Genomic DNA, 12,500 nt, shown 5'->3' with positions numbered 1-12,500 from the left:
CAGGGCAATGGAATGCCACCACCTTTTGTGTGTTAGGGTGTGTGTCTGTGTCTATGTGTTTGTCTGTCCAGCTTTCTGCAAGAGAGTTATGGATGCATGTCTGTTATGGTGTGAGTGTGGGTACTACACATCAGTGGAGGTTGACCCCTCAATTAATTTATAATTTATTTCATTGTACTTTGCAAATCTAGATAAAGCATTATATAAATGTCATGTTATTGTTTTATGTTGTTTGTTTTATTAACCCTATATATTCTGTGTGTCTGTGTGTGTGCATGTGTGCATGGCTGTATAGTCTGCCCTAGCTGGTGACAATTTCAGAAGTCCTAACCCAGAGTCCCTTGAGTTTCACACACACATGTTATTGTATGTGTGTGAGAATGTGTGAGCTTCTAACATGCCATTTACAAGGTGTGAGGTATAAACACAATAACTATAGCCTGTAAAGGAGATGAGAGGCCTGGGTGACACAGACGTGTGTGTGTGTGTGTGTGTGTTTGTGTTTGTGTGTTTGTGTGTGTGTGTGCAGTGTGTGTTGCCATTTAAATTCCTCACCTCAATGCTGTCAGCACCTTTGAATCTAATGGGCACCTGTGTGTGTAGCAGTGATACACCTGTTTCTTGTCTGTATGAATGTCTGTATAAGTGTGTGTGTGTGTGTGTGTGTGTGTGTGTGTGTGTGTGTGTGTGCGTGCGTGCGTGCGTGTGTGTGTATGCGTCTGTGTGCACATACAGTATGTGTATGAGAGCCTGAGGCAGACTTTGGGGGGGGAGACAGCTGGGTTTTAGGGATCTCCTTTATGCTCTTTAGGGCAGTAAGCCCAGAGATCAGCCGTAAGAGCAGGCCTTATCCAGGCCCTCGCCCATTATCCTAATACACCCTTAATGTGATGCACTACAGGCCTGCTAGGCACCCCTGGGCTAATACTGACTCTTGAGAGGGGGCTAGCCTATGGCAATGTGTTGATGATGGTGATCAGGATTGCTTGTCTCAGGATTGACTTAGTCTGTGAAAATATGCACCCTTCTTTAAAAAGTCATTGTCCCTATTTTATATGCTATCATTAATGAATTCGTATTGCTGTGCACTTGTGTTGATGTTAATCTTGATATTAATCTTTGTTATTGTTTAGATTTAAATGTTTTATATGACTTTAAATTGTAAGTCATTTGGATACATGCACTTACTTAATACATCTACTACTGACTGCAGCTATCTCTGAGAGTGTTTTGCGTTCTGAATCCCAAAGCTCATCAGGTATAGTGTACCTCTCACCTTTCCTCAACCCACTCAAGCAGCTTTGCCAAGCGCTGATAAATATGTATGCCTTTCTTTCATAATCACTGTATGCTTTTGCTTTCAGTGGACTGTAAATCACCTAACGTCCATGCATTTATTAAATGACACAATATAAATAAGGATATTAATGCAGCGGTATATGACCTCCCCTCTGAGAGATGAAGGATGATTAGGTTGAGCTTCAACCTCACTCTTCAATCCTTACTCTGTCCTCAATATTATGTAAATGTTTATTCAGATTATAGGATAGGCCTCCATTACTGCATTGCCATTTAATACATCTGACAAGTGATCAAATTTTAAAGTCAATCCCAATTGTTATAAATGGAATATAGGATGGGATTCATTCACTGACCTTGTTTTTAGGTAAGATAAAGGTAAAGTGACTTTATTTATATAGCGCATTTAATATGCTCTGAGTGCAACCCAAAGCTGCCCTAATGCTGCCTCAGGTCATGCACAGGAATGGCCATTGTGCAGTATGATGCTGTTGCTAAGGCTCAAGTATATTTTTAGGGTCAGTTTGTCTGTATGCAGACAGGACAGTGGACAGTGACAGGAGAGGAGTGCACAGGGAAGAATCCAACCAGGGTCACTTGGACCCCTCATGTGGTCGAGATGTTACCACTGGAGCCACAGTTCCTCCCTAAGGTTTACCTTCTGAAGTGGTCACAGAGGGTCCCCACGAGCTCCCCGACACGGTCCTGGTTTGTGCAGAGCTGACCGCGCTGCAGGTAGACCAGGAAGTCGTCCTGATTGGAAGTGTGTAGCGCCACCATCTGGTCACTTCCGCTAGTGACGCTCAAACTGGTCACCTGCAAAGACATAAGGAGGGAGGGGTTAAAAACATACACACAAATACAGATGCACACACGCACGCTCATACATACACACACGCACACGCACACGCACACTCACACACACACACACACACACACACACACACACACACAAAGATACAGGTACAAAACATGAAAATGCAAGCTTTTAATTCCATATAACATGAACCCATCCTAAATATTATCCATAACTAGCTTTGTGAATTCCATTATTCAGATTCCTGCAGGTGAGGAAAGGGGCCGAGAAAACCAGATGTTTGAATTAAAATGTGTGATCACACCAGGTTATTTAAATCTAACCTGCGGGAGCGCTAAACACGTGCAACGCACAGTGACTATGTTTGTGCAGTGTGAGATATAAGGGAGGGAGAGAAAGAAGGAAAGACAGACAGTGAGAGTGAGCGAGAGTATATGTATGCTATACAGGACCCGCTCTAGGTAGGGGCCATTGGAGCAGCATTGTGTCTTGCCCACCCAAACAAAGTCAAGAATATTTTTCAGTTCTGCACAGTGTGCGGCTTCAAACCCAGCTTGGATGTAGATGAGTTGGTGTTGAGTGTAATGGTAGCTAGCTGGTACAGTAGCTGTGCAGTAGGCATATGTATGAATGTTAGGTAGCTTAAACCACCCTCCTGATGCCTTAAAGGAAAACTCTAGCCATTTTTCATATAGATCTCGTTTTGTCAAAGTCACTGAGTACTGCCGGTACGAGTAAAAATCCAGAAAACAATCGGTGCTACCTACCTCAAGTTGCTGCAGCCAACTGCTAGAGTAGCCAGGCAGCTACAGTGCTATACCCTGGGGGGTATGATTTGAAAGATGCCCCAGAGTGTAGGATAGGCAAAATACATCAAAATGTATTTTAAAATGACATATCAAATAACCTAATTTTAAGTGTATCAAAATAAACTACAAAATACATTAGCCACACCATGTATCACAATAAAATACTGTATTTTTGTATTTTGAAAGCACTAAAGAAAATAATTTAAAGGGAGCATGATTCTCTGATCACTTTGCAAACCTTATCTGTCTATTTAATCTATTCCTTCATCAGTATACTGACTGTATAGTAAACTGTAAAGTACAGCGTTTGAGAGCAGCAGCTTTTCTCTGACTACGAGACATATCATAAACTGCAATCAATCAACAGATCAACTATGCTGACCTGCCTCCTACATCTAAGAGCTTAAATACTGTATCAGGGATGCAGATTAAGCAATATTGAAGGGCAACCACATAACTGGTTTCATGTGTTCCGATTGGATGATTAAAGTTGACAATTTCTCAAGATCTTCTTAGATTTCCTTTCAGCATGTTTCTGTGTAGACAACAAGACATTTGTGCTGAAACAGGAGGAATCTCCAGGAAGGGCACAATCGACCACTATCATTTCCAATTCTATTGAAGCCAATGAAAAATGAGAACAATGGTGTCTTCAAAGATGCTTCTAAAGGACGTGATCTGCGTTCTGCGCACGCGGCACTGGTGAGTGACACCAGAATTGCATCATCTTTGCAGAATGCGTAGGGTGTCTTGTGTCTCGAAAAATTTGTGACCGTGCGTCAAGAGGACTTGCGAGAGCGCGTAGACAGCGCAGATGCCCAGATTGAGCAATATTGCAGGGCAACCGCTTAACCAGTTCCATGTGTTCAGACTGGATGATTAAAGTTCTCAAGAAACTTGAGGTTGGTATGAGAGGGAGTGTATTGTACAGTATGTGTGATCAATCTACAAGTTACTCATCTTGCACTGAAACATCTTCCTGAATCTCAATTTTATGATCACAACAAGTCTGGGCAAATTACGTCAGGACCAGTCAGAGGCTACAGTTATTTTGATTTGAAATACTCATTTTAAATACATATAAAAATACTGCCCATCCCTGGCTGTTGACAGCAGCAACTCGAGCTAGGTAGCACAGATTTTTTTGTGTTTGTGTTTTGTGTTTATGTCAATTTGACCGCTTTGCTATATTGCCCACCCAAAATTTCTACCAGCCTACCCAAATGTAGTACGCTAGAACCAGCCCTGATGCTATTGTGTGTGTGTGTGTGTGTGTGTGTGTGTGTGTGTGTGTGTGTGTGTGTGTGTGTGTGTGTGTGTGTGTGTGTGTGTAAAGCTGACAGCACAGCACAACGGGATGGTCACCATTTAGTATGAGAGGGAGGGAGGTAGAGGTAGAGTTTGGTGTGAGCTAAGCCTCTTACAGCTGACTGGACGCACACAAGCAAACGCAGGTTAATCCATCGCTACACTGTCCAACTTGGCACAAGCAGGGATACAGCAGAGGATGGGGACAACCTGTACCTGTGCCACACGCACATGTACACACACACACACACACACACACACACACAAGGAGCTGGGATGGATAGATAGGGATATCTCAGTAGGTTAAAGAGGTGAGCTGTCAGCTGAGGCTTCGTAAGGAACTCTGAGTCACACTGGGCTGCATTTACCCCACAGCACCTACCCCACTCCTTGTGAACACTGTTATACTCAAATTGGTTAAAGACCATCACAGACAATATTGAGCTCTGTTCCTCATTCCATTATTATTATTATTATTATTATTATTATAGTGTATTTTGGGCTTTTTGCCTTTGTTATGATAGGACAGAGACTGACAGGAAACGAGTGGGAGAGGGAAATTACCGAAGGTCGGACTCAAACCCAAAGATGGGCACTGTTAGCTTGCCAAGACCAAGAGAGAGCAGCAGGGAGGGAACATCCTTGTCTGGGACAATCTGATTTAAGAACGTGACTTAAAGGAACACTAGTTGGGCCTCATCCTTGCACTATCACCTTTGACATCTGTGCTGTGTGATGCAGTGGCTTGGAGTCCAAGACACATTTCCCTACAGGACAATGAGTTATATCTGACCTTACCTAATATAACACTTTGGGTACCTATATGACCACGTCGGCCCACAATGTTTCATGGCCATAAGCAGAGGGGTACTGTATGAAGTGAGAGTAGTGGTGTGTTGAGGGTTTTTGGTGAACGTTTTTTTTTTGTGTAAACATTTCAAATCTTCAGTTAAAATAATGTAAATAGAAATGGCAACAAGGCAAAGGCCACAAACGCTCGTTGTCTTGTTTTCCCGAATCTGAACGCACTCCTGGGATTAGACTCATACCACATACCACTAATCTCACATCATCGTGTACCCCTCTGAAGTCGGTCCCTGGAGAATGCCCCGTATAACTACCTCTGCAGATTTCTGTCTAAGGACAAGGCAATGCAAAGCAAGTTTATTTATGGTTATGGTTCTTGGCAGACAATTTTGTCCAGAGAGACGCACAACAATAACAATAAACATTATCATAAATCAATTAACAATTCAAGGTCATATGCCTACATAAGAAATACTACTAATAATAACAACAACAGACTAAATAATATTCAACAGAATAATAAATCACTAGAAGTGCCGCAAATCAATGCGCTTTACATAAAGAAAACCAAAAGAAAATAAAAAGAGGTAAAAGAGTTATGGTTTGTTATAGGTATATGGTTTATACTGTCATTATTACAATTATTAGTATGCTGATTGTAGACTTTCCAACAACTTTTATTTTTAAGTGGTGTTCATCTGTAAGTCGCTTTGTCGTGTGGACAAAAGTTTATGCCAAACAGCATAAAAATAAACATAAAAGAAAGAAAGAAAGAAAGAAAGAAAGAAAGAAAGAAAGAAAGAAAGGGCCAAACTCAGAGTCTCTGCTCTCTGAAGGCACTGCAGCCTGTTTCCCATGCCCCGCCATTAATGTGTGACCCTGGAAGATATCTGATCCTTTCTCAGATATGACGTGCGTGTGTAGGTGTGTGTGTGTGTGTGTGTGTGTGTGTGTTATATACTACGGATCTGATGTGTCTGTGCTGTCAGTATGTGTGAGTGGAAACAAAGTCACTGCTGCCCCAGACTGACGGCCTGCCTCCCTCTCTCTCTCTTCCTCTCTCTCTCTCTCTCCCTCTGTAACAGGAGGGTCGGCTACCGCAGCGGCGTGACCCAATCCCTTTCACTGTGCCGCACCGGGAGAGCCGGGAATGTAGGTCAGACACTTCACTCACACGCCCTGGCTGCCAGGAAGCTCTGCTGACCCCCCATCCCATGGCACACACACACACACACACACACACACACACACACACACACACACACACACACACACCTCGCCCCAGTCAAAGAGGACACATGACCCCACCTCTACCCTCAGCCACACTCCCTCTGTCCAGTCAGAGAGACCAGAGAGACTAGCACAACTGTGAAGTCCTACAGTCTGTTGGGGGGGGGGGGGGGGGGGGGGGCTTGCTGGGGTCAACAGTAATGCCCCACCCCCCCCACCCACCCCCGACACCATGTTAGGACAGTGCTTGTGTGTCCCCATTCCACAGAACACACACACACACACACACACACACACACACACACACACACACACACACACACACACACACACACACACACACACACACACACACACACACAGTCCGTCTCTAAACTCCTCCTAAACTCTAAACTCCTCCTCCAGACAGAAGGCAAAGGTGGAGATGAGGTCTCAGTACCTACAGGCAAATGGCAAGTATGTGTATGTGTGTGTGTGTGTGTGTGTGTGTGTCTGTGTGTGTGTGTGTGTGTATGTATGTGCACATATGTCAGTGAGAAAGAGAGTCAATGGAAAAGGGAGGGATTGAGTGTTAAACAGTGGTGAATAATTGCATTAAATCCACAATAACCTACATTTTAGACCAAGGTGCATTTGTGTGTGTGTGTGTGTGTGTGTGTGTGTGTGTGTGTGTGTGTGTGTGTGTGTGTGTGTGTGTGTGTGTGTGTGTGTGTGTGTGTGTGTGTCACACATTTGTGAAAGAGGACCTGTTACTTACAGTCTCCAGTGGTATCCTCTTGTTCACCTTGTATTTCTTAGAATCCAGTCTGTAAACGTGTTTGTCTGTGATCAACAGCGCTTTGTCTTTGGTGTTGTTGAACCAGTTCAGCTAAGACACAAACAAACAAACAAACAAACAAACAAACAAACAACTAAGAAAAAAAATCATAATTTGTCTTTCATTAACACCACCAAGGATCTGTCCGAAGAGTCCTCTTTCCACTTTAATAGAAAGAATTAGTGGACAGGCATGTAGTGTTTTTACAGGCTAACAACACTAATGAATTACACTTAAGATATTGAAAAGTAAACACTTATTACCATGTAGAAGATCAAAAGTTTATTCTTTAATTTCAGTGTGCTTGGAAATGAACTAAAAGGCGGGTCAAAGAACGTTTCTTGTGAGTCCAACTTATGTAAGTAGCTTTGAAGTCGTTGACATCGTTGAAGACGAAACAGAAAAAGAGAGAGTTAGTGAGCGAAAAGGACAGCGCGAGACAGAGTGAGTGAGAGAGAGTGCATGAGAGAGAGAGAGTGTGTGTGAGAGAGAGAGAGAAAGATAATGTGTGTGTGTGTCTGTGTGTGTGTGTGTGTGTGTGTGTGTGTGTGTGTGTGTGTGTGTGTGTGTGTGTGTGTGTGTGTGTGTGTGTGTGTGTGTGTGTGTGTGTGTGCGTTTGGTCCACTTGTTTATCTATTTGCCGTGTTTTGTTTGGGGATGAGAGATAAAGCGAGTGTGCGAGTGTGTGAGTGTGTGAGTGTGTGAGTGTGTCTGGTCTGAGCCATCCTGCTCTGTGTTGGGCTGATAGAAGTCAGGCCATGTATGTGTGTGTGTGTGTGTGTGTGTGTGTGTGGGAGACAGATGGACTGGTCCAGGATCAGCCGTCAGTGGCTGGATCCTCACAGCTAAGTGAGAGTTATTTTTGGTACAGGCTCGTTATCTCTGCACAAGACTTCATTTTTTTTCCCTTTTCCACCACATGAGGTCTATCTATTTAACACTCAGTATGTGATAGTTTGTGTGTGTGTGTGTGTGTGTGTGTGTGTGTGTGTGTGTGTGTGTGTGTGTGTGTGTGTGTGTGTGTGTGTGAGTGAGTGAGAGAGAGAGTGTAAGGGTTATGGGAGGCATAAATGTACATTGTATGTCCTGTTATATCCGCAGAGTGCACTTGTGTGAGTGTCTGCTAATGTAATGGAGTGAAAAGCAAAGAGAAAAGCCTAGGAAGACAAACATTCTATAGCTCCACACTGACAGCTGTAATCGGAGCGAGACAGAGGAAGACAGAAGAGGAAGATAGATGGAGAGATGGAGCTGGAGAGGCAGAGTGAGAACAACTTTTCTATAGCTGCTAAGTCTGCATGTTCTACGGATGTCAAGCGGTTGGGCCGTATATCTGAACAACATAACCGGCTATTTGGAACTCCGAACTTAGCCGACTCTTACACTACTCCGCTCCTAGTATTTCCGACGGACATTATGTAAATGAGCTCATGTCTGAACGAAGCGAAGAACATGTGGAGATTCTGTTCATGAGCGTGTTCAACCCACGTTCAACTTGTTCAACCACGCTGAGATTCTGTTCATGTGTGTCGGTGTCGTTCACACATATGACCGCATAATGTCACCATGTTAGCATCATGTCTGAATCACCCAAAGGGTCGGACCTCCGTTTCAAAAAGCTCCGCATATACTGCGGAGGACGTGTCTGAAAGCAGCTTATGGGTCAGTCTGAAATTAGCACTGCTCATAGCGCCACATATATACACTAGTGTTGTATATTAAATTGTCATAGGACCACCCATAGCCAAACAGCATACAGTATACACTGGTCATTAAACAACTGTAAAAGGGGTGGACAGCCAGAGTAAAGGAAAAAACACAAACATAACATGTGTGAGTGTATTGTTTTTGTGTTAGTGTGTCAATACCTTGAGTTTATATGTGAGGTTCTATATAGACTGTGGCAACAAATGTCTTTGGAAAGGGACAGTAAGGACAATAATATCTGTCTACATATCTATAAGTATCTATCTATAATACATATTTATGAATTCTCATACAAACCAAATGAACCTGTGTGTTGTACATACCATGCGTACAGAACCAGAGAAGAGGGTCTGGCCGTACTGGTCTTTCCCCCTCAGCTCCTTGGCAGCACGGGAGAAGTTAGCGCTGGTCTGCGGTGAGTCTCGGGCCTATAGATCAGAGGAGACACACAGACAGTCCGTCACTATGAAACTGCATTATCATGCTTACATGGGATCAAGTATGCACGCACAAGAACGCTTACGAAACTCATTTTCCAAGCTTGGGGGCTGCGACCAGGCACCCTCATCCCTCATCCCTCAACACACACACACACACACGCACACACACACACACACACACACACACACACACACACACACACACACACACACACACACACACACACACACACACACACACACACACACACACACACACACACACACACACACACACACACACACATGACAAATGAGCATATGAAGATGAAAGTTAACTGGTTGTGGGCACACAGTGAACCTGAAGCATTACAGTACTGGAGACCACAGGGGCAGCACTGTTTTAATTCAAAGCCCCCGCTGTGTGACAGAAACTACGTCAATGCTGGAGCGAGTGAACTTCAAACACACACACACACACACACACACACACACACACACACTTCAAATGACATAACCCGGCGAATGACATAACCCGGCGGCACTAGCTCCGTCGGTACAAATCAAAAGACAAACAGTCTGGGGCTGGGGGTGACTGTAAACAAGCCGAGAGTCGGAGATGTAACAACAGGAGCCTTGTCCGTGTTACTTAATGAAGGAGCGACAAGTATTCCAGTCACCCATCCAGTCTACTGTCACCCATCAGGTTCCCCAACAATCACCAGCCAGTAGATGTGTGCTGTATTTAGCATCATGGCAAGAAACCCAGGCTGGGCTTGAGAAAGAGGCCATCCCATGCAGAGGAGAGGGACATAAGAACTACACTACCTATGAAGTGTGCTTAGGTGGTCTGTGCATAAATAATTGTATAGTATAGTATTGTATAATATAATACTTTTAACTTTTATATGAGTCATTGTGGAAAAAAAACTGAGTTAGGGTTAAGTGTGAGAGATGCTTAGAAACGTAAATGGAAAACAGAACTGAAGCATGTAAACTGTAACATTGACACTAAATGGGACTTGGCTGATGGAGCTGAGCTAATTCTGTCGAGGTGCAGGGGTGTGATGATTCAAGCTCATGTGCCGATGCAGTGATCAAGGAAGCATGTGTTCTGCTGGGAAAGCAAAGGAAGGTTGTTGTTAATGTGCTGAGAGGTGGGGGGTGTCAAGGAGGGGGCATGATCATGAGAAATGGTAAATATGTGACTAGCAGATGACAGGAAGAATCAGGTTAAAGTTGAGACTGGAGATTCTTTTCATCCCCAAACACCAGCTGACTCTGCAGCAAATCGGGCCCAAAATTGGACTTGGACCCGACCGGATCTGAGCAAGATCAGGACTAAAGCTCGGATCTGACCAAGATCAAGACTAAAGCTCAGATCTGACCAAGAACTGGGCAATTGTCACAGATCAGGACTAGAGCTCTGACCTGTCATGCATCAGGACAAAACCTCTTCCTGAGTCAGCTCAGGGAGAGTTATCAGAGACTGCCCTAATGAGCGGGGCAAATTAGATTACCCCCACCCCCCATCCAGCTGCCCCCTCCTGCCCTCTCTTCCCCTCTCTCCTGATGAGTCATGGATGAGATCCATTAGTCCGAGTCGAAGGCTCCAGCCACGTTCAGTAACGTGACTGCTGTTTGTCAGAGAGAGGGGGGTGTCTCCACAAAGGGCCTTTTGGAAGTTGTGTGTGTGTTTGGGTGTGCGAGGGCCTGCTGGTATTCTGGGAGAGTGGGGTCATCTTATCATTCAATCAGGACTGTTTATTAGACCACTGAGGGAGGTCTTCAAACAGCATAGGAACGACCAGCGTGACATGGGAAAGTTGACTCAGCAGCGCCCCTAGCTAATAAATGGTGTAATTACAGTTATCATCAGGCTTGGCAGTCCAAAACAGTCAAAATATTGCACATAAAATATTTTTGGAGGTGTACTGGCCCCACCCTTTTTCTCAACCTGTTTCCTAACCTTATTAATTACTAGTGCCTACATTGCTAAGTTAAACTTCTCCTCCATACTTGTTTGATTCATAGCACTGACGTCAGTGAATGCCCATCTTCACAACAGCTGAAAAAGTCCTTCACGATTAAAACCCCTAGTTGCACATGTGAAAACTTGTGATGTTAGACGTCAGCAACATATATTATTTTTCCAGTCTAGACTAAGCCTGGTCACACACTAAAACTGTCTCACTTTAAAGCCCAGGGCCATTCATCCATTCAAACTGTCACACAGACCTGGTGTTTAGAAGAATGAATGTTATATTTCTACCCAGCCCTTAAAGAAACCAACTGTTAGATTAGAATCAGTGGGGGACACTGTGACTAAAACCCAGAATAAAACCTGCCTTTCTGTGTGAAAAGGCTTGCATAGAGAAGCATGGGGAGCCTGAGGAATGGACTAAAAGGTGCAGTCCTCGGCTCTGACGGCACATTAGTTATTATTTCAGCTTAACAGCCAATCAAATCACACCTCTCTGTGCCTTTTCTCCTCATTATTGATTGGAACAGTGTATGACTCAGTTTGAGACCTCTTGACTTGTTACCTAGTTACACAAGCGTCAGAGCTTTTTTTAGGGCACACCTTAGTTGGACGGCTGGAGGAATGTAAGGGCAATTTAGCTGCATTCGACAAAAAAAGTTTAATAATGGATTACCATAATCAAGGACTGCACCTTTAAGCATGGGAAGGGTAGAGGGGTGTATTAAAGGCAAGGCAAGTTAATTTCTACAGCATATTTCAATGTGCTTTACATAAGTAAGAGCAAAAAGGTCAGATGTTGATTCAAATGGTTAAAGGTGTGTTAAAGGTGTGGGGGAGGTGTGACTCACGTTGGCCAGGTAGTCTCTCTCCCAGGGGCGTCCACAGCCCCAGTCGGAGCGCTCCCCGGCCAGCGCCCCAAGGGCCGCCACCTTGGCCCTCACCTCGGGCATATCTGACGGGGCGATGTTCTTAATGATCTGCCTGGCTCGCCACCTGCAGCGGCAGACCACACACACACACACACACACACACACACACACACACACACACACACACACACACACACACACACACACACACATGAACACGTGTAAGCATAAAGGACACAAAGACACACACACACACACACACACACACACACACACACACACACACACACACTTATACACACACACACGCACATGCACACACACGCACACAAACACACACACACACACACACACACACACACACACACACACACACACACACACACACACACTTATACACACACACACGCACATGCACACACACGCACACAAAC

At 44.3% G+C, this 12,500-nt stretch overlaps 1 protein-coding gene across 1 annotated transcript in view; it reads right to left on the bottom strand.

Moving 5' to 3' along the window:
* myo1g (myosin IG) overlaps nt 1-12,500 on the bottom strand; it is a 56,118-nt gene that overhangs the window by 17,677 nt on the left and 25,941 nt on the right. Inside the window, exons 18-21 of the mRNA XM_076301669.1 lie at nt 12,046-12,190; nt 9,118-9,222; nt 7,028-7,138; nt 1,958-2,115 (exon numbers count right to left, since the gene is read on the bottom strand). Of these exons, the coding sequence (XP_076157784.1) occupies nt 1,958-2,115; nt 7,028-7,138; nt 9,118-9,222; nt 12,046-12,190 (519 nt within the window). The remainder of the gene's footprint in view (nt 1-1,957; nt 2,116-7,027; nt 7,139-9,117; nt 9,223-12,045; nt 12,191-12,500) is intronic.

The sequence above is a fragment of the Alosa pseudoharengus genome, unplaced genomic scaffold, assembly GCF_046254945.1.
Source record: "Alosa pseudoharengus isolate Yale_2024_CS ecotype anadromous, Long Island Sound unplaced genomic scaffold, YU_APseudo_1.1 YU_APseudo_1.1_scf_23, whole genome shotgun sequence".
Classification (NCBI taxonomy): Eukaryota; Metazoa; Chordata; class Actinopteri; order Clupeiformes; family Clupeidae; genus Alosa; species Alosa pseudoharengus.
This window is presented reverse-complemented; position numbering and strand designations above follow the sequence as displayed.